The sequence below is a fragment of the Gymnogyps californianus genome, chromosome 1, assembly GCF_018139145.2.
Source record: "Gymnogyps californianus isolate 813 chromosome 1, ASM1813914v2, whole genome shotgun sequence".
NCBI lineage: Eukaryota > Metazoa > Chordata > Aves > Accipitriformes > Cathartidae > Gymnogyps > Gymnogyps californianus.
In genome coordinates this window covers 164,278,660-164,301,873 of record NC_059471.1, presented here as the reverse complement: position 1 = coordinate 164,301,873, position 23,214 = coordinate 164,278,660, and the positions used below count along the sequence as shown (strand labels likewise).

Sequence of the window (23,214 nt, the reverse complement as noted above, 5' to 3'; positions counted from 1 at the left end):
CTAGCCCATATAATTATGTTTAAGCCATTCCACAAGTAAATCTGCCTCTGCTGACTGTCCTGGCCTAAGGAAAGCTCTGAAAGAACAGAGCTTTCAACACAAAATTCTGCCAGAAAAGTGCTTGTCTCTAGCACAAAGTTTTCTTTCTTTTCCTGGGCCCCAGGGGACCACACACTTAAAATATCCGAGGGACGAGGCCTTGTCCTCTGAGTCCAAATCACTGGACACTTAAATAACTCCACTAGCATTTTTAACTGTTCTCAGCATCTGTGGAGGAGCCTGGAATGACAGCCTGGAGATCAAATTCACTTTGCTCTCCAGAGAGCATAAGCAAAAGCAGTCCTACCTTGTTACTGAGAAAATGGGACATTATGTCTTGAACCATTCTGAAGTCTCCCACATCATTTACTGCCAAAATTAAAACACAATTGTATTGGGTTTGCGTGGCAAGGTTTTGGTAGCAGGGGGGCTACAGGGGTTGCTTCTGTGAGAAGCTGCTAGAAGCTTCCCCTATGTCTGATAGAGCCAATGCCAGCCGGCTCCAAGTCAAACCCGCTGCTGGCCAGGGCCAAGCCCATCAGTGACGGTGGTAGTGCCTCTGTGATAACATATTTAAGAAAGGGAAAAAGTTACTGTGCAGCAGCAATTGCAGCCGGAGAGAGGAGTGAGACTATGTGAGAAACAGCTCTGCAGACACCAAGGTCAGCGAAGAAGGAGGGGGAGGAGGTGCTCCAGGCATGGAGCAGAGATTCCCCTGCAGCCTGTGGTGAAGACCATGGTGAGGCAGGCTGTCCCCCTGCAGCCCATGGAGGTCCACGGTGGTGCAGATATCCACCTGCAGCCCATGGAGGACCCCATGCTGGAGCAGGTGGGTGCCTAAAGGAGGCTGTGACCCTGTGGGAAGCCTGTGCTGGAGCAGGCTCCTGGCAGGACCTGTGGACCTGTGGAGAGAGGAGCCCACACTGGAGCAGGTTTGCTGGCAGGACTTGTGACCCCATGGGGGACCCACGCTGGAGCAGTCTGTTCGTGAAGGACTGCACCCCATGGAAGGGACCCACGCTGGAACAGTTTGTGAAGAACTGTAGCCCATGGGAAGGATTCACGTTGGTGAAGTTCGTGGAGGACTGTCTCCTGTGGGAGGGACCCCACGCTGGAGCAGGGGAAGAGTGTGAGGAGTCCTCCCGCTGAGGAGGAAGGAGCAGGAGAAATAACGTGTGATGAACTGACCGCAACCCCCATTCCTGTCCCCCTGTGCCGCTCGGGGGAGGAGGTAGAGAATTCAGGAGTAAAGTTAAGCCCTGGAAGAAGGGAGGGGTGAGCAGAAGGTGGTTTTTAAGATTTGGTTTTATTTCTCATTATCCTACTCTGATTTGACTGGTAATAATTTTTTTTCCCCGCCCCCTCAAGTCGAGTCTTCTTTGCCCGTGACGGTAATTGCTGAGTGATCTCCCTGTCCTTATCTCGACCCATGAGCCTTTCATTATATATTCTCTCCCCTGTCCAGCTTAGGAGGGGAGTGATAGAGCAGCTTGGTGGGCACCTGGCATCCAGCCAGGGTCAACCCACCACAGCAATGAACTCATAACCTGCTGTGGAGATGCTATGCTCCTAGCCATGGACAGAAAAGCCTGTAGCATAGAGCAGAGGTTTCTTAGCAGCTGCAGAAAAAAACCACTATTTCTGATCACCAGTGAAAGCCCCCTGATCTGTGTTCACCATGAAGTTAAGCAGCAGAAGCACTGGACTGAAGGAGATCTTCAGTATTTAACATGTTCTTTCAAAAAGTACTTCTCTCTATCACCTCTTTCTCTTGCCACAGTTTTCAGCTGCCATTTCACCAAGTGCCTCTTTCTCAGCAGCCAGGAAAGCTGGCTTCTGGGCCCCATGTGAAAGGGAGGGAAGGGAAATTGTCACAAGGACAGCTCCACCTCTCCTCCCTCAGCTTCTCATGGGGAGTTTGTGCACAGATTAAAGATGAAGGAGGAGTGAATTGGTCTATACCACATGCCACCCATCACAGACTGCAGGGGTACTACCAGAAGGACCTAGAGCAATCGAGCATCACCTTTCCAGAGGCAGCTGCACCTTACAATGTTGCATTAAAAACCACTGCTGCAAAACACATAATAAGCAACGGACACTTGCCCAAGGCCACAGATCAGAAGACCACTGATACTCAGCATGGCTTCAGGACAGAGAATTACAAAATGTCAAGACTTTCCTTTTCTCAAGTAAATAAATTTTCTGGGAATGGGGGTACAGAGGAAATTTTCATTCTTGAACAATAAATCTTGAACTGATTTATCCCAGAAATATGCCCCTTTGTAAACTATATTGTCAAAAGACTGAGGATGGAAATAAAAGTAAATAAAATTTTGTCTCCTTCAGGTGGATTTAGAAAAGGGATCATCAAAGATTTAGTGAACTGCATCAAAACAGTTTACGGATTTCCTCTGGATGTGGCAAGCTGCAAGAGGTAAGGGACATCATTGTGAGCTTTGGTCTGAACTCTTCTTCCATAGCCATGGCTACACAACTGCAAGTATCTCCAGATGGCCATGATATAAACAGGAAGGAAAGTGCTGTCTCCACAACATGAAGCACCCCTTTTAACAACAAGTGCTGATAAAAGCAGTCTGTGTAGATCAGTCCATCCACAAGCCAGAAGGTTCCTCTTTCTGCAGCTGCATCAGCAGAAAGAGGAAAATTGACCTCATGCACTGCCGTAGTGCAAGGGCTTGAGGAGCTCCCCGGGCTGCTGTGCTGCTCCTCCCTTGTCGATCAAGTCCCAGTTCCTGGGACTTCTCCTGGAACAAGCTGTCCACAGCCCATCAGTCATCTTGCTAAGGAAATTAGAGGCATTGTCCTAACCAAGGTGAAGGCTACTTTTTCTGATTGATCCCCCTCTTTTGACTTCTTGATTAACAAAGGAGTCAACAAATCCCTCAACTTTGACCTGTCACTTCGTACATTCCAGATTTCACTGTTCCCTACCACCCTGCATTACCTCCAGTCAAAGTGTGTCTCCCCTGTTCACTGCCCCACCACTCCTTAGCAGTTCTGGTGCTCGCTGTGTGTAAGAGAGAGATCCTGTCAGAAGACTTTCTCCAGAAGACAAGCCAGAGAAAGAAGGACAAACAGTTTATTAGCCAACAAGGAGGCTCCAGGCACCACAGACGTAAGATTTGCCAAACCTCATAAGATCATTGGTTTTATTTATTTCCCATTCCGTATTGTGTATTATTTCAATCTCTCCAAGTGCAATAGCAATAAAATTGAAAAACATCCGTGGAAACACTTCCAATTAACACAAGGTCAGAAAATGACATTAGAGACCTCCACAGCCCATAAAGAAGAAATACACCCAACACCTCCCTATACTACCATTCCCCTCAGAAACAGCCTCAGCAAACAGGCAGGCAGCACAACATGTCTTAAACGTCAGCAACCTTCGTCTGCATTTTACCAAAGGCATGGAAGGAAGTATCAGTATTGAGCACCCTGTGCCAAGATCACACCACTGGTAAGCTACATGTACAAATCTACAGATTTTTAGCTCAATTAACCTAGCTAATTTCAATCCAGGCAGAAGCATAAAGCTACAAAATACTCAGGATGCAAAGCCACAGAAGGCTCTGGAGAACAAATTCAGCACCTTCAGCTGCACCAGAAACACAAAAGAAGGTAGGCCCACCACTGAAAAAGAGATGTACTGTAGGGTCAGTGCATGAGCATTATTCAATGAAATGGCTTAACCTCGCTATGGCTTCGGCACAGGCTCCTGTACAGTGCTCTGTGGCACCCAGCAGCAAGAGAGATAACGACTGCAGCAAGAAGGGCACAAAACACAAGTAAAATAAAAACAAAGATGTTTTTCAACAGCTAGGGTGCTATTTCTTGTCCGCATGTCCAACACAAAATAGATGGGACACCCTGGTACCTGGAGGTCAGCCATCCAGGCTCCTTTCATAGGCAAATTAGAACATTGTCTAGTGCTTTTCTGAGCCCTTGTGCCCTCTTCCAGCCAAGCCTCGGCCTCCAAAACTAACAAAAAGATGCTCCTCACACTCACACAGAGGTCTTATCCTCCAGACCAAGAGCCCTTGTGTAGATAAGCAATTACCTCAAACTACCCTGTAGCTGAAGGGAGCAGAATGGGGGTGTTAGTAGAAGATGTGTGTCTGACTCACCAACTGAATCCTGGTTATGACAACCTTCACAGCTTCCCTGTTCCCAAACCTAGGCTGAAACAGGTGAAGAAAATCAGAGGTCTTCAGATCTGCTTCTGCACAGGCAACTCAGCAACCACCCTCCCCTGCAAGGAAGCCCTCTGCCAGGCAGGCAGATAAAGGGAGATAAAGCTCATCTACTTTGAAAGATAGCTGTTTGCAGTATCTCTTAGAGTTGCTCACAGAAGGCTGGTAACCTGTCTCTTCCTCTTTCTACAGAGGTCAGGGTGATGTCAGAAAATCCTTGAAGCCAGTTCCAGTTTCCAGTGCTGTAAGTATTACGCTGCAGGTAGATAGTTGACTGGCCACGTGGCAGTATTTGGTTCACTGCTCTGCAAACTGCTGCAGAAATGGATGACCAGTAACAGCAAAATTCTAAGCAGAAATAACCTTGGTTTAGTCTCTTCCCCAAAATACGAGTTTGTAGTCAAGGATGCAGTCAATCTGCTTTCAACACAGATCTCATGAGAGTTATTTATTTTAACCCTTCCTCTTCGAGTCCCTTCTCCCTTTTCTTGGCTATCTTCATGCTTTGGCTTTGCTGAGCTTTGCACCACTATCCTGTCCAGCACTGCCTGGAGGGACAATGTTGGGAGAGCATGAAAAGACTCCCCGGGTATGCACACCTCACATGAAGAACCAGGCAAGGACTGCCATCCCAGTCCACCAGAGGACAAAGATGGTGCTCGGGCCCCAGAAAGAGGGGCTGGGTCAGGAACTGCAGTACCAATTTTACAGCATCAGTATAACTCAGAATAGTCTGGTTTGCAGCAACAGAGCAGCTTCTAGAGTAAGGAAGTGGGAGAGGGAGAGGGTGCAAGACAGCAAGGAAAAGACACAAGCTTTGCATGACACTATAGAGGATGGTGTCTAGGTGGCCTGTGGGAGAGGCCTGTCAAGAACAGAACATCTCTTTTTTGTTTTAATTTTTAGAAATCATCTTGCAAACTTGTGATGCTTTCTAAATATTTATCATTAATTCTTATACCTCGTTCCAATAATTTCTATGTTTTTCCTGCCACACAGCTGTGCCCATGCTCACCATACCCTTCATAAGCCCTCAACAGGGAAAGAGATCACAGCTTCGGATTTGTCCAGGATCTCAACCTTGAACTGGTATCCATCCCTAGCTGTTTCCTCAGAGATCAAGGTTCGGTTATTCCCTCAGCATCTGCACAGCTTTGCATTTATCATTGCAGAACCTTCTGGAGCAGAGAGAGACGGTAATTTCCTCTGAAGGAGGTACACTGGGTAAGAGTATGTTCTTTTTTTAATACTAGAATCATCTGGTTCATGTTTCTGGCTTCCTGAAACACACAAATATCCATTTGAATATAAATGAGAAGAGGTCCCTGACATTGCTTCTTTCGCTGAAAATTTCAAAACAGTATTCAAAAATTCGGAAAAAAAAACCAAATCGATTTGTGCCCTTTTGTAGCAATAAAAGACTCTGGAGTGTCTCTTTTCAAACTTCTCAGCCTTCTCACAAAAAGTTGGAGTGTCTCAGGGAAAATAAGCACCTCATATGAAAAATGTATTTTAACTGAAATACTAATTTTCCACCAAAAAACCTTTCAGAGGATTTTCTGCAAGTTAACTCAATATGAGTTGCTTTTGGGCAGAGTCACTCAAATAGATATGTTTGTATATGTATGCCCCTTTCCCAAAGGCTACACTTAAGTATTGTAACACATCAACAGCTTTTCAGATTACATATCACTGAGACAAGCCCTGATGAGCATGATAGACAAATGAGTCTTAACCAGGGCTTCTTCCAGGACAACAGTCACACTTTCATAATATTAATATCTTCTTTATATCCCTTTTGGTGCATTTCTCTGAATGAAATGATACTAAGAGCTTGCCTTCAGTGGACAATTTACCAGTAGAAGCTATACCAACTGAGAAGTCCTCAGCTTGAAGTCTCTTGCTGACCTTCCATCATCCTTTTAGAAAATGTCCACTGCCTTTCACTTCACCTCTGCACAGCTGTAATTGTCTCAGAGCCGGCAACTGAGGTGGGACACAGCACCCAGCACAAGGGCAGAAAGGTAGCACGCAGCATCTCAGAGGCTTGAGACATGGGCTTCATCTTCACCTTGCATCTTTGTCTATCCACTGCAACCCTGACTGCATTGCAGGCCAAATCAAACAGCAACCCCCCATAACATCCTTCTCCTGCTGTTGGGCTCTACAGAAAGGTTCAATAGTCCCCAATGCTCCTTCTCCTGGGTGCCTCCACCCTGACGCTAGAACCGACATCTAATGTCCCCAAATTCTATTTTTGCCCACTGCTCCCCAGTTCTGCCCTCTGTCGTTCTCACTGTGCCCCTTCACATATGCCACTTAGTCTCTGAAGGCTTCTCCTAAACCAGGTTCTGACCTCCACACGGGTCCTCTTACTTGGCCCTTGAGCCTCTTCTTAAGGCCCCCCTGCGGTGCCCTCTCCGCTGCAGCAGCCTCCAGGGAATGTGCTCACTTCCTGGGGGACAGGTCATCACTGCAGCTGGCTTTGTGCTGCCAGGAGGAGTCTTGGCTGTGGACACACACAGCCTATGCAGGACATCTGGACTGCAGTGTCAATAGGGCGACAGCACTTCTGCAGCAGAGAGGAGACCTTGCTGGGATCCAGGCTTGTCCTCACTTGAGCCTGCTGAGGTTGGTCTTCGCAGGCTCCCACTGTATCAGAGGAAGCAAAGGTGCTTTTGAGCAGAGGTCTGACTTTTAGCCACTCTGAATTGCCTCCTGGAGCAGTCAGTCTTGCCACTGGTCACAGGTCCAACCTTATAAATTTCGCCTCCCTTTTCCCTGTGGTCCCAAGCTCTGAGCCTGCTCAGCAGAAGTGGGGCCAAACAGCACCCCAGCTGCCAGTGAGGCTTTGTGCTAAGCTCCCCCTGTCCTCTGAGTCTATGCTCGGAGGTCCTGTCTTCCTCAGCTTCCCTCATCATCCTCCACATCCTCATCCTCCTCCCATAGCCAATGCACAAAAAGGCAAAGGTCTCCCTTTCTGGAGCACGACTTGAAAACATCTAATCCTCCACTCACATTTCCTTCATTTCAGATCCTAACTGAAATCATGGGGGACTTTTTTTCTCCCTTACCTACCCCTCTTACTGCCCTCTGTCAGAAATATTCAGCTCTCTGAAGCTTTACCAGATACACTATGCAGGAAAGACATGGCAGAAGAAATTAAATAGTATTGTTAGGTATCTATAATTACCCCAAGTCATTTTTTCCACAGTGCAGCAATTTCAAATCTCTCTCAGCACTCTCTTTGGAAACCAGATGTTGACCGTGTCAGCTGTGTGCTAAGAATGCATTTTCATGAGTTGCGTTTCTTGGAGTTTGCAAAGCGATGGTGGTGGCGGAGGGGGACGCTCCTGGAAAATTCCACCCGCGCAGGCACAGGGCGGGCAGCGCAGAGACCCACCGGGCTCCTCAGGGCACAGGGGGCTTCTCAGCCCTGTCCCTGTGTCACAGTACAAACGGGGCCCCCTCCCCTCAAGCAGAAGACAAGGGAAATTTCTTCCACACTCCTGCTCGTAGGAGGGCAGAAAGGGCGGCTGGGGGGAGAGTGTATCTGGGAGAGGGAGGATTTCCCCTGGGGGTGCTGTGCTGCTCGCCCTCCAGAGCAACACACAGACAGACATGGAACAATGAAAATAAAAAATTTGGTGGATGTCTCACTGGTCAGTTCCTCTCCACCTCCCTCCCATTTGGTCTGTCCCATCCCATAGTCAACAGCCGCAGCAACCAGGCTCCCAGCATGTTCATCAGACAACTGTTTTGCATCTTCTAAAAGAACCCACTGATCCCTGGTATTCAATCTAAATGCACTTTTGCTCTACCTTCTGCCTCCCCATTACTCTTTAATTACACTCACTTGGATTGTCCTAAAGGAGTCCTTCCTTTCCTTATTGATTATTTCCTTCAAACACTTGCAGAAAATTATCATACTCCCTATCTGGCAAAAATATATACCTGGGAAAAATCTATCCTCAGCAACCAGGCAAGGGTCCAGTAAGACACAGGCTACCCAGAGAAAGCAGGTTTTAACTAAAGTTCAAGTAACATTGCACAGTAAACCCTGGGAATACTTCAGAGTGTTTATTTGAGACAGGGGACTTCTTAATGGAGAAAGTCCTTAGTGCAGATTTCACTAGACTGTACTCTTTTAATCTTTGTTTGTAAGACACTGTCTCCATTAGTCCCAGGCTGGAGCAAGGTGTCTGGGCAATGAGCAGGAAAATACATACACACACAGGACTTATTCTGGGACCAAACACAGGAGACAGAGCACGGATGAGAACACCTGTTCAAATACAGACACACACAGCTCTCTCTGGGTCTGCTCCTCAGCCATCCTGAAAGCCGAGCCCTCAAATAGCAGCCGTTTGTAAGAAAAGGGACAAGGCGTGAAGCTGGTGGAAACTGCAAATGCAAGCTGATCTATACACAGGAGAAGCTCAAGGAAAGCAGCTCTCCACAGGTAGCCCCTGTTAGAGGCCGAAAAGCTCCAGAAATGAGATGCTGCCGTAATCCCAGCAGTCTTTACAAAGCAAACGTAATTAAATGCAGCGATACAAAGAACTCTGGCCTCGGTGAAAATGAGCACACATCTAAGAAGGAAAGCAAATAGCTCCCACTTCTAAAAAAGAACAGAAGTAAAGCACTGGCCTAAAAGAAGTGACCTGAGCAATCCTGAGTTCTTAAAACACCCAGGTGATGCTTGGAGCAAACAGCTAAACTCAGTGTGCAGGAGCTGATCTCAGGCAGCAGACTGCAGGAGAAGGGACTTTCTATTATTCCCCAATCTCCCAGCTTGGATGGTGCGACTGTCATATGAGACTGCTTAGACTGGAAAACTTGCAGCACACGTCTGCTGTCCAGTGCTGCACCCAATATAAGTTGATTTACCAGCAAACACTATTTCTTCTCAAAAACCACAGGATTACATAATACCAGGGTAGATCTACTGGGAGAACAAAAGGATCTGCAGCACCTATTAGCATTAACATTGCAGTGTGCACCCCGCGTTATGTGATGGGTAGCAAGCTGCCCTGCTGCAGTTTCCCCAGTCTCGTAAGGGCTGGCCCTGCATGCTCCAACACTGACCAAAATGGTGTTCTGATTAAGCTGCGCAAAAAATGATTTTTGAAAGCAAGGTCTGAACAATACAGAAAAAAAAAAAATTAAAGGTATTGTTTCAATCTAAACCCAGGTTTGTTTGCTTTTTTGAATTTTCCACTAATCAAACTCATCCATTCAACACACATACAGAAATCATGTTCTTTATCAGACATGATTAATAAAAGTGATGGAAATTTGGATCCAAACAAACATCTGCAAAGACACTTCGAGTACTTACTGGCTAAGGAGTTTCAATTAAAAAAGAAAAAAATAAATTTAAAAAAATCCCAGTTCCAAGGGCTAGACCTCTCTCCTGAGAGGTGACGGAGACCGCAGTTTAAATCTCCGTTCCGAGTAAGGCAGAAGGGATTTGAATGCAGTTTTCCCATTGCCTAGGAGTCTGTCCTCACCGTCTGGCTAATGAGGCTCTGGGATCTGGGGGAAGATGCTGCCATTTCCTCCTCCGTGTCACCACTGTGAATGGTATCTAAAGGCTTTTGTGAGTCTACATGAAAACACCAAAATGTCAGTTTTCATTTACAGCAATAAAACTTCCAAAATAAATCCTCCATATCTGACCAAAATTAATGGATATTTTCATTGATCCTGAACTATGTTTTTTCACGGACTCATTTGTTCCTCCCACCATATTTTTGAGGCTCGGGCATTATCATCTGGAAAGGGAAGGATGCAGGCCTTATCACTCCTGGTCTTTAATGATCCGTGTCATCTTCCCCAAAAACAGACTTTGGGGACAAAATTGGCCAGAGTCCAATTAAAAATTCCTCACCTCCTTCCGTTTGAGACTCCTCTTTCCTACACGGCTGGGCAGCAGTGTTTTGCATCATTAAACAGCCTAACCCCATTCCACCACATGAGCGGCTGAACATTACTCGTAGTGAAATGTTGCCTGTCTGTTAATTTTGCAAAGTGCTTAAGATCCTTCTCGAAGGAAGGAACAGTAGAAATGTAAGTCATTATCACGTACAGGAATCAAGGAAATAAACCTAAGGGAAACAAGCACCAGAAACTGTCACACAAAATGCAGACCAAGTTGAAGGCTTAAACAGGAACAAGAAAAAGGCTGTCAAACAATCTTCCAGGCTTGGCATGGTGGGAGACATTGCAGAATGCAGCTAGCCCAGCAGAAGGAAATTAAATAAGCCTGGCAAAGTGCTGACTCAGCAGAAGACAGCACAACCCCCAGCACATTTTAGAAATAAACCCAGGTCAGTAAATGCCAGAGCCTTTCACGAGGAAGAAAGGCCAAAGGATAGTGACAGAAACTCAGACACCACTACAAGGCAACGGAAGAGTGAGCGCCGGGATCTAACGTTACCAAAGGCAGTCTGAAAAAATTACAGACTTAGGGAAAACACAGTTCAGGCAGAGGGAAAACAAACGACGCTGAACATATTGTACGCTCAAATCGATGACACTAAACGCATGCCAGAGTTCATAAGCAGTGAGAGTAACTCAAGCACACAGTAGCTCCAGTTATAACCACAGTTTTAACACTGAGATACCTTTGAAAAGCAGCAGAGAAGTTAACACATAACAGTGCGGAGAAAACCACAGGGAAAAAGACTGTCCTGGTCTAGTAAAAATACTGCCAAGATGCAGGTCATCATCAAGCCAAGTCAACCACACACAATCAGGATTCAAACCCAAAGCAAGGAGTGTGTGAGAACTGAGCACAGAAACACTGGCCAGAACCAATACCAGAGGAGAGAAACCAAGCCAAAGACACAAAAAACAAGCTATTTCTTACTGAAAAAAAGTCTGAGCAATTTCATAGTAAGAAAAATTTATTTCAAATGCATTCAGAAGCAAATGTGGCCAGACTTCTACTCCAGGAAAAGCAAACTGCCAAAACCCTAGCAAAAAAAAATGGGGAAGAGGAGGAGGAAGAGAAAGAAAAACAAAACCAAAAGAAAAAGGCAAAAGAAAGAAAAATGTAGGGTCCTATGAATATGCAGATGAGGGCACAGCAGCACCTCCCTTCTCTCAAGCCCCATGGAAGGAAAAGAGAGCCTCCAGTTAATAACATTCAGGAAATGTAAAATAGAAAAAGCAAAGGATTCACAGGCCAAGCAAAGACATCGTCGACATGAGACAGAGTCTCAAGCAAATGCAACTGAACAGATGAAAACACACCCTCAGGCACCGGTGGCACGTTCACTCACTGTGAGCCTCCTTCAGCAGAAGCTATGCTAGCACTTTCTCCAGACTCAGTTTGGTTGGCTGCTTCCTCTCTGCCCTCATCTCTTCACAAATTTCAAATTTTAAAGCCACCAAAATTCCCATGCTTTCCTCAGCTGTCTTTTCGTTGCATAGTCTGGCCACCAAAAGCAATGGGAAATAAACTGCCTCTTCCAATGGCACTGGGGCAACCTGTGTGGTTTCTGGCTGCTACAGACAGAAGTGATTTCCAGTATGTGGCTGGGGACAAAGCAGGGGAAAGTGAAGTTTGCTGTGCTGTGTATCCATCCGGTGTCATGGGACACAAAACCTGCCCGTGTCACTCCTGAGTGGAGTACAGCTGGAGCAATTACTGTTGGGCTGATAAATAGTCAGTTCACTCGTCAATGGAGTTTGGGGAAAAAGTCATTCTTGTGCTCAGATTGAAATTAGAGAAGAGTTTTGGCCTGAAGAGAGGGCAAGGGAGGGGATTCTTAGAATGTCAGCATATATCACTTACTTAGACTTTTCACAACGACATGCTTTGCTTAAAAACGGCAATGCACAAAATGAAAGCTTTATAAAATTTCATTTTCACATGACATTTTTCTGTCAAAACTGGTCTATGTTACAAAATGTTTTTACCACATTTAAATGACCTGAATTTTTTTTTTTCAGGTCAGAAAAACATTTTGTGTGGACTCAAGAAGAAATATGAATTGGTTTTCATTCACCAGAAAATATAAAACAACAGCTATGTCTCTGTCTTTCATTTCCAACCAAATCAAACCCTCTTTCCTGTTTTTTTGAGGATGTTGTGGACTCATCAGGGATGATAGGATGGATCCTTGATACTGCCTTGTGATAGGAATATTTAATTAATATAGCCATGCTTGAAAGCTCATCTTCCCACAGCAGCTCAGCTATCACCTGAATTAAGATATGGACGTTTATTGTCCACATGCTGGGATAACACATTCCCACAATCAATGAAATGCTCACGATGAAAGGGACACAGATACACAGCAACATCTGACATGCCACGGAAACCTCCAAGCTGTTGGCAAGCAGGAGGGTTTTCGACCAGAAGGAATGTGGCTCTGGCACTAGCGCACTAGCCCTGCACTGAGAGGTGGTGCTGCATCGCAAGACGTAGCCTTACCGCAGGTTTTTTTGGTTCTCTGTAAAGTTAGGATTATCCCCTCAGATGTTAAGAAGACTGGAAATTTTCCAGCAGCACTGGGTATTTTTGAGTTTTTGCACCTTCTCAGCCACAGCTCTCCAAGCATGCAAAAGCACCTTTATTGCTTTTTCCCATCTGCCCTTCACACTCTCGATGAGGCCCCCATAAGCTTGCACAAAGCTGGTTATAATTCTCCGCTGCCTATCAAAGACTTCACAAGAGTTAGGCAGTTGGTGTGTAAAGCCTGCTGCCTACCATGCTGACTAATGTTGTCTGATTGTTCCCTTGTACTCCCCCGTTGATCCATCTGTACCCATCTGCTGCCTTTTGTCTTCTAATTAAAGTGTAACCACCTTGGGGTAGGAGCCACCTTTCTGGTTAGCATTCACACAGCTCTCTGTAGAGCAGAGTCCCAAGTTCATAACTGGGTGCTGGGGACAGCAATGATGACGCGCAAGAGGTGACTGCATGTATGTGCGGCAAGGGGGAATGGTGACCCCGCTTTCTGTGTGGCGTGGGCAAGTCGGCTGGAAGAAAGTCCCAGACTAGAGCTCTCATCCAGAACACAACCAAGGCAAGAGCAGTCTTCTCCTGTTGCTGGATGGTGTTACCACATTAATACACTGCGCACAGTCCTCAGGGTTGCCCTGTCCAAGGAGTCAGGTTGGCAACGCCAGTAAAGGTCAGATGGCTACTATCGCCCTCATCAGCTACACCAGCACAGAAATGGTAGGAGGCATTCTAACTACGGCCTGAGCTTAATAAAGATCTCCAGATTTTCCAATATCTGATTTGCATTAGAGGACAAGGTCTCTCCAAGAAGCTGTCATTGTTTCAATGTAAGAATTCCCTTCGGTAGCCAAGGAGTAGGGCCTGGTGGAGAAGAGCCAGAATATTTTTCTGCAGGCTCATGAATCATACAAATACACTCCAAAATTCAAGCAAACAAAGTCAGGAACCGCTTCAGCAAGAGGCAAAGAGAGCAAACAGCTTATACTGACATAATATACGGTGGTTAGGAGGAGACACCCAACTAGTGTCCTCTTTGGTCAAAGAGATGGACTAGCTCATTATTGCAGGATGCAGTAATCTAATCTAATCGTCTGATACAATCAGTCAGCAAAGATACCATTTGATCAGCATGTCCACAAGATTTACGCAGGAGGCTTTTTCAGAAAGATTGTTCCATTTATCATCTGATAAGGAAAGCTTTGTGTGGCACTTGCATCTGCCCTTCTCCTTAGGAGTCAGTGTAAGATTAACGTGGCCATAATTAGCCACAAATACATACAGTTACTTCCTGGACAACTGTGAGAAGCCAGGCCAAATCCTGGCAGTGGGTGCAGCATAGGTGCACAAATAAAGCCATCTGGTTGTCTGATTGAATCAGGGTCATCAACAGACCCATCAGATGTGACCTAGATCAGGTATCTAAGGGACACTCACTTGGGAGTGGGGTATCCATAAAATATGTATTCTTTGATGCAAGCCTGCTGTCTAATGAGAAGCAAGGGATTCAGCAAATTACGGTCTCTTAGACAAATGTCCAGAAAGAACACTTTACAACTAAGGGGGAAAATGCACGTAGAGACTCCCATTCTAATTTCAGCCATATGTGCTTAAATCCAGAACGGTCCATCTGCCCTAAGCGAAGCTATATCCTTCTAAAAACTGGTTCTATGGGAACAGAATCAGTCACTAACTCTGAGTAGGTTTAAACAAACTCCTATGCCATTTCTCCTCAGGGACAATGAGTCATAAATCCCCATGTACACAGGGAAATTAGCAAAACAAGACTGACTGGCAAAACCAATCCAATCTTGTCTCACCATAAAAGGAGTCAGTGGGATAAAAAACATTTCCTCTCTGAATTCCCTGGACATGCTGTCAAGATGCCAAAACTCCACACACAGAGCAGAACCTGACCAAAGGCAGTGACTTCTACCCCAGGGAGGCAAGCATACCTGTGCATGCATGTGTAAGTGATTAGAAAGGCTTGCTCAGGTGGGCATCAGACAACACAAGGAGGAAACTGTCTCAAACAATCTAGTCATCTTTCCAAAGGCAGGGGAGGGCCTTCAGAGAAGATGCTTGGATTTGTACAGCTGCAGTTTTCACCTCACAACCCTACATTCTTGTTCCTCTCTTATTTTTAAAGAGCCTTCTTCAGAAAATGAAATTAGAAAATCTAAATCCTTCCTTCTGCTAGGCAACATAACAGGTACATGACTCATATCAGTTCTTCATGGAGTGGCCAGAACCACACAGACCCTTACTAAAAGCCAAGAATATTGATCAGATTTTCAGTCCTCTTCCCCCCTCCCCTGTTATTTCTGCCACTGGGACATTGAAGCACACCAAGAAATGACAGTGACTATTTCCTTTAATGCACAGAAAGACTTGAGACCAGGCCTGAAGGCTGCATCATTATCAAAAGCTACAGCCTCTTCAGCGTCTCTGTGGTGTTTGTAAGCCCTCCAAAGCTGCAGACTGCAGGAGGTGACAAGTGCCTCCATAAGGGCTTTTGTTTGCAGCCATCCACAATAGCCTTCATGCGCCAACTGCCTGCTCATACAAAAGGTACATGGTAGAAGCTTGCAGAAATTATGTCCTCACTGGACCAGGCTTGAAGTTTTTGCTGATCAGCTTGTCCATAACCCAGTTTTTCTTTCCTATCAAATAAGTGGTCTCCTGTGAGACACTCTTCAGATTCATCTTGTTCATCTAATCACAGAAATGTAGGCTGGCAGGGAACCACAAGAGATCACTTACTGTATCCACCAGATCTGAGGCAGGACAAGATAGATTTAGACCCCGTGCTGTTGGATATTTTTCTATGTGTCCTCCAGCAAATGAGCCTCACCAGCAAATGAGCCTCACCATGTCTCACCATGCTAACAATTAGACAGCTCCCTACGTATCTAACCAAAATCTTTCTGCTTGAAAATTTAGCAAGATTTCTTCTTCTTTCTGCTTACTGTGGACATGAAAAGCAACTGACCATAATGTCCTTTTTTCAACAATGATTTAGAAGTCCAAAGACTTATCTTGTTCTCCTTCCTCTTTTTTTAGAAAAAACAAACCTTATTTTTCCATTTTTCTTTTCTAAATCCTTCTTTCCTTTCTGTAGCTCCTTCCCACATCCCAATGGAACCTTTTCCAAGCACAGATGGGCATGACACTGCTCTGTCCCAAGCAGGGGACAGCATCACACAAATTTGCTAACTCACCTTATGTGGACTACAATCGAGGCTGAACACATCTCTGGAAAGCCCATGCAGCAGAGAGTCATGAGACCATTTTTCACCCTATTTCAGCATCAGGGAGTACTGGAATTCTACAGTCACTGAGGCAGCTGGCAGCATGTCACAGCAAATGGCCCCATTCCCAGGGAGCACTAATGTGTGCAATGGTGTAGGGGAACAGGCATGAGCAGCCTGTCCGTAAATTTGTAATCATGGCCACACTGATGGCGAGAGGAAGCAGAACAGATGCTGCTAATTGATTTTCAGGAGTTCAAAAGTCAAACACTGATAATTATAGGAGCAGCAGCAGGCAAACATTTTATCTGCTGAGGGGGGTGAGGGTTGATAGGGGCAGAAGATTAGTACATGCAGCAGGGAGAATGAATGTTTCAGCATAAGTTTCCCATCTGTCCCCCTCTAAGATGGCTTGTAGTGGCACCCTGACCAAACTCATCACCTGGGGCTTTGCTCGTCCAGCCAGGAGCAGGAGTTACTGGAGCATGCGTGGTAAGAGAGCTCCAGGGAGCCTGCAATAAAAGGGCTCTGTAGGGTGGCACGAGAGGTTGCTGTCATGAGCTGCATGGAAAGGTGCTCTGAATCCCCAGTGACACACCTAAGGGAAGAGGCAGAGAAGCATGAGCAAAGGGGAGAGGTTGAGACCAACCTAGCAATAGAAGTGATGCAAAGCTCACTAGAAATTAAAGAAATTCAAGAGAAAGAATCCCAAAGAGGGCCTCAGAGATAGTAACATCTGTGTCATCCCCAGGTTTGCTTGGGGAAAGTGAGGCAGCAGACAGGAGGAGCTGGGAGCTAATGGGACAGGATTGCTGTGCCCTGCCTCAGCAGGGAAGGTGGATGTGAGCAAGAGCTGGAGAGCAGAACTTGCCAGCTCTCACGAAGGGATCATGAACCCAGAAATAAGTCCTCATCATATGTGGGATTATAGGAGAGTAGAGGAGAAAGGCAATCAGTAAAGTAAAGAAAAAGCCTGGGTGAAAACTCTTCCCACACAAAACATTACAACCCACAGACACAAAACCTAGTGTAGCACTGATCCTCCGGCTCACTTTGCGAGACCTCTGGCCCCACCTTATCGCTGCATTGAGGCAGGGCCCTTCAAGGGGCATAAGGGTGGACCTCCTTCACCACCTCCATCTGCATACCTGTCCCTCTATGATATATACAACAGGGGCATCTAGGCACCCAAAAGACACCTAGGCTGTCTGGCCAGTGAAGCAAAGAGCTCTACCAACCAGCTAATTAAAAGGTAGTAAGGGAAGGCATGCAGCCTTCTTCCCCTAAGGAGCAGAGAACAGAGAAGTGAATGAAATGCAGCACATTTGCTTATCACAAGAGGAATCGTTACTCATGGCTACAAGAGCAGAAGAGCTCAAATTACTGCCCCTTTCCAGAAAGTGGTTGCACTACATGTTCTTTTATGATTGTCAGCCCTACGAGTCTTCAGTCTGTCTGAAGGATGCCGGAGGAGATTTATCATCATCAGAGTCTGGGGACAGCTGTAGCTCCTCTGGAAAATGAATTCCTGTTCTGAAATAACTGGTGAGGTTTTGAAGATATTTCTTCCCAAATTGGGATGAAAAATCAAAATCTCAAAAAATTTCACAGACTTGAAATCCTGAAACAGTTCAGTCACTGTCTGCATCTTTGCTGCTCAGAAAATGGAAGGCTTTGCACCTGTTTTAAAACATTTCTTTATATATATATATACCCTATGAGACGTACTCCTCACAATCTGTTTGCCATCTTCCAAGAATCAACTGCACCAAGCTGTACAGAGCAGCAAACTGTGTCACTAAATCCAGAGGAGTTTAATAAAAATGATCAGAAGACTAGAAAACATGACCTACCAGGAGAGACTGAACAAATTCTTGTTTAATCTACAGCAGAGACGACTGGGACACAACATGATAGAAGCCTTCAAACATACATAGGGAAGATAAAAAGAGAAGAGAATAAACAATTCTCTGTGTCCACTGGGGAGATGCCAAGTAGTAATGGGCTTAAACTGCAGTCAGGGAAATCGAGGTTAGACATTAGAAAAACTTTCCAGGGTAAGGAGAAAGAAGCCATGGAAGAGATTGCCTCAGGATTTCATGGAGTTTCTAGCATCGAAGGACTCTCAGAACAGGTGAGACAAACATCTGTCAGGAATAATTTCAGTCTAGTTGATCCTTCCCTCGGGCACAGAGAGGGACTAAATGACCTCTTGATGCTCCTTCCAGGTACAGCGTCTGATTATGGATAAAAGTGTGCAGTGATGTAATTAAAGACTGAGCTGTAGTGAATGCACACAAGTGGACTGAATCAGTGTTTCCCATGCAGCCTTTCATCTCTCGTCTCCTACCGCCTGAGGGTTTGACTTGGAAACTCTCCTGCACTTTGCGCAGTTCCTTCTATATATTGCCTAGAAGTTGCCAGGACAAAGCACCTTGCTAATTTAGCAAAAATTAGTGAGAGTTTGGATGATTTTACACTGCAAAGCAATGCACTTACAAAGGTATTGGGATTGTGTGCTAATAATATATGAATAATTTATGGCTTGTATTGTGGCATTGCCTGGGAGCTGCTGTTAAGGGCCCGCACTCTGCTTTGCCTGACTCTCTGCAAACGCGGAACAAAATTATGATCTTCGCCACAAAGAGCTCTGTTTCACCCTTATATTTTAATGTTTGCATTTCCGCTGAATGGAGAAAATTAAGAAAAAGAGTATGAGGTTCCAGGTATGAAAGGTATTTTTCTGTGATCAGAGCATGTTGGAGATGACTTCTGCATTTTCCAGGAAGAACCTGCCAGTGTAAAATTCAAGCGGCTCAGAGTTTGATTGTAATAATCTGATCTTCCCACTGAGCGAGACACCCACTTCAAGGTAAAACATTTGTGTTCAGGAAGCACTATGGGCTTTTCATACCACTAATACCATAGTTCATCATAGTTTCATTTCAATCCAGCCCCAGCTCCTATGAAATGAAGAACTGTTCTCATTTAATGGATGCCAAGTAGTCTCCACAGACAGCAAGGCTCAGGCAGGTCCCAGGTCTAACCCCAACACTCCAGCTCACCAGCATCCCTTCCACTAATTGTCTGGTTCATCTGAGAGACTGCGGATATGCTCTCAGAGACTGAACAACCCCTCTTACCACTCATGGAAGCCCCCCAGCCCTCACTGAGGGTGTGACAGGGTAATGCATGTGACAAGCAGGATAAAAACAGGACTGCATTTAGCTGTGCCTCCCCAGAGCCTGCAAAGCATTCCAGCAACAGATTCCTCACAGCCCACTCTGCTAATAATCCCTAGCAGGATTCATGCTGCTACTGCCTCGTTTTCCTGTTCTGACAATTGACTTTTCCTCTGTGAGAACAAATTTGGTGCCAGCGAGGAACAAATCCTCCTGGACTTCGCCTGGTGGGCTTTAGTGAAGTTGTGTGATGGACAGAGCCTGACGTAAGGTCTCTGCAGCCTGAGCCTTGCCTGCCCACCCCCTGTGCAATATCCAGCCAGCCTGCCTCCAACCATGTCCAAGAGTGGTCCACGCATGCTGACGCCATGCCATACGTTCCAGGACGGGTCTTCCTGGAAACCAGGCAGAAGCTGGGGCCTTTCACCCTCTCCCCAAACTCTTGCAACTACTGGGAGACCTTAGTGCCTGCCAGGCACTAATGCATTGGCTCTTCTGCCTCCTTCAAAAGTTGTTCCTCCAGCCCTCTTCTGAATGCACTTCTCCTGACAGCTCCCTATTTCATTCTCATTTCCCCATGTATTTCTTCCTGGCTTTGGCCATGCAGGCCACTTGCAAGTCCATGCAGAGAACAAGCAGCCAAGGAAAAAAGGCTTTCTGTGGCTGGTGGGGCAAAGGGGCATTTTTCTAAGCCATACACATGATCATATCCAGACCAAGTTCTGCTTCCTATCTATTGAATGCTCTGCTGAATTCTCCTTGCTTTGGCTCTGACTTCTCACCCCCATCACTTTTTTATATCTTATTTTCTTAGCCCTCAAACTACCACCTCTACTTCAATTCAAACCCTTTGGGAGTGCTTGTTCTGAGTCTGGACCACTGACATTTATGTGGGAGGTGAAATGAACCAAAGCTTTGCACTAACACAAAAATCCACACCATTTCTATAATGGTGCTTTGGGTTACATGCAAATTATTCAGAAATATGCAAATTTGGATCTCTGAACAACTCGATAGGATCTCACACACACATCCTACTTAATGCACCATCCCATTGCAAACAACACTGGCCAGATATATCAAGCACAGTTAACACTGGCATATATCACTAAGTGTGGCTGTAGCTCAATCACAGTCATTTAGCGCACAGAACTTCACTGCCTCCAAGCCATGCAGAGAAATACTTTCTGTCTCTGCCATTGAAACCCATGGCACAGAGGAGGTCTCTTCTCTGAAAGTCAGGAAAACTTATGTTCAGATGTTACAGAAGGGAAGCTGATGAATTTTTTATGCACACTAATGGAAGAATGTAATGGCATCCTGCATGGTGAAGACAGCAGCCTGGGTATTGGAGATACCAGTGGTCCACGATGCAAGGAGGAGATTGCCAGCCCTTGATAAGAAGTACAGAAAGGTGGGGGGGATTATTCGCCTGGAGCCTTCCTCCGTCCTCCTCCCTGACACAGTATAAGAATTACGAAAAATGCCCTACCCTCTCCCACTTCCTCTCCTTGGTCAGAAGGATGATCACCAGCTTGGGATGCATCTGGTATCCGTCTTCACTGAACGACAAATTCCTGCCTTCAAAGGTGACATTGATCAGGTACCTGCAGGAGAGAGTAAAGAGCAAGGAGAATGTTAACGCTTGGGAACCAAACCCAAAACAAGAGCCTGCCTCCCCCCTGCAGCTTACACCAGGATGGTAGGAGCACAGTGCAAACAATGGAAAATCTAAGAGGAAGGGGGTGGGAGAAACAGGACAATTACTCCAGGAATTGAGACAATCAGGCAAGGCAAGGCAATTGCCCCCGTTTTGTGATTGGGATAGGGAAGCGATGTCCCACATTGGCTCTCAATGAATTCCTGAAAGCACACGTAAGAGTCACACACACACACATGTGCCCACAGTCCTTGATTTCCCCTTACCACAAAGGGCAGAGGGATCCATAGCAATTAGCTGTGTAAATGCTCTCCACAGCCTACACTTTGCTCACTCTCCAAAGGGGATTTCACATGTCATTTGAGGACAGCGATGGCCTACAGGTGAAGCAGTGGACACAGCCTCCCCCCAGCCCAAACATCAAGGCAACAATAAGGGAAGCTGCAGAGAGCAGACTAAGGAGCAGTGCACCTGCGAGAAGCTCCATCCCTATCAGAGCCAGCAGGCCTCATGGGGCCCAAATCAATCATCTGAAGCAGCTTAGGAATAGGGACAGTGGATGTTGAGATACCCCAGTGAAAGTCCTTTTCCCTAGGGACAGAGTCATGCCTTATACCCAGCAAGATCAAACTAAAGGGGGATCAGCCCTGCAAATCCCTGCAGCCAACATTAATGATTCTCTTTGTCTGGAAAGGCCCCGTCACTTCTGCACAAGGCACCCCCCTTTGGGGCATCTCATGTCAGCTGTACAAATGGACTATTAAACAGTCCAGGCTTCAATCTTATTTATCCTAAGGCCTCTTCACTCAGCTCTGGCAGTGGGGAAGACCTTTAAGCGGACCGAGATTACAGCTACACTCATTTCAAGGCCTTGCTGCATCATGACAGCATGTTAAAGTGGTGTTGCTGTAAATGAGAATCAGGTCTATTGTTTTCTTAACTGTCAGACCATCCAGAATGACACTGAGGGGAAGAGGAGGAGGCAAATACACATTTCACAGTTCAGTGGCTTATATGACATCTCCATGGCACTATTTCCCCTGTTCATATATTTCACTTCAATTCACAATCCTGTTGCATGAAGTAGATTTTGTCTTTATACACCTGCTCTGGCACCAGTAGCATCACATCACCGTGAGAGGCAGAGGTGACCAAGCTGCCTGCAGGGCTAGCCCCAGGACTCTGCCTTCCCGTGCTTTGCTCGGTTCTCCTATAAATTACACAAGCAACATTTCCATTACAGACATGAGAGGTTCTTCTGCTCTATTACACCACGACACCAGAAAACATTTCCTGATATTCAGCTTCAGTTTGTCCCTTCTGAACTCGATTTGAACCAATTTCAAGAAAAAAAGGGAAAAAAAAGATCTGTTCTTTCAGTGGGTTCACACTTTCCCACTATCTGCACACAGAGAACTCCCTGCTAATTTAATGAAAGCATTGGTAACAGGGAAACTTCTTCAAACAAATAAAAAAGCAGGTCATGATTTTAGCTTCTTCCTTTTCCCAAACTTTTTTGTCCTAACTCCATTAATCAACCAAACTCATCCACTAATTCCCCATTATCAAGTGCAATCAGCAATTATGTTTACTTCTAAAGGAAATTCCATACTTGCTCCATGTTGTGACCGTCAGGGGACATGCACAGCGTAGGAAACACAGAAATAAGAGAGCCCAGCGTGAAACATCTGCAACAGGATGATTTTCAAAGGCAGACTATTCGTTATTTTCCAAAAGCTGGACCCATTCAGCATCCAAACACTGAGAGAACCCCAAAACATCAGCCGCATGGAAAATCTTAGCCACGCAATTGTTTGTAATGGTGTAAAACATCCCATGTCAGGACCACACATGCTCTTTTTCTGGCATTTCTTTCCCAGCCGTTTGCATTGCTCTGGTACTGAGGAATGCCAGACACAGTCCATCGCTGGGTATGTGCAGCCTACTAGACCTATGTAAGGCTCTGGTGGTGGAAAAGACCTCCCAGTGGACCAAGATTACAGCTACACCCATTTCATGACTTCTCTGCACTGGCCACCAGAGTAAAGACAAAGCAAGCCTCCAAGAAGATGAGGATGCCATTAGCCTGATGGGAGTTGCAGCTTTATATGTCAGTAGTTAGAAAGCAGTGCCAACATCTAATTAAACAAACAGCAATATCAAACAGTTCTCAGCCCTCTTTCCCCTCCCACCCAAGAATGATGCCACTATGGGAATCTCCCTTGCACAGCCTGACAAGAAGAGTTCACAGAAATCAGCAACAGATATGACACAAGAGGGTGTCCTTTCTGTTCGTTTTCCACCAGAAAGATTAGAACCACTAATAATAATCAAGGAGGGATCATCAGCAACTCCAATCCTCGGAGCTGCCTTGAGATTTACACTTAAA

General features: G+C 45.7%; 1 protein-coding gene across 1 annotated transcript in view; it reads right to left on the bottom strand.

The window, feature by feature from the left end:
* Positions 1 to 23,214, bottom strand: part of GRIN2B (glutamate ionotropic receptor NMDA type subunit 2B) — a 169,583-nt gene that overhangs the window by 56,776 nt on the left and 89,593 nt on the right. The window contains exon 3 of the mRNA XM_050900803.1: positions 20,658 to 20,772. Within this exon, the coding sequence (XP_050756760.1) occupies positions 20,658 to 20,772 (115 nt within the window). The remainder of the gene's footprint in view (positions 1 to 20,657; positions 20,773 to 23,214) is intronic.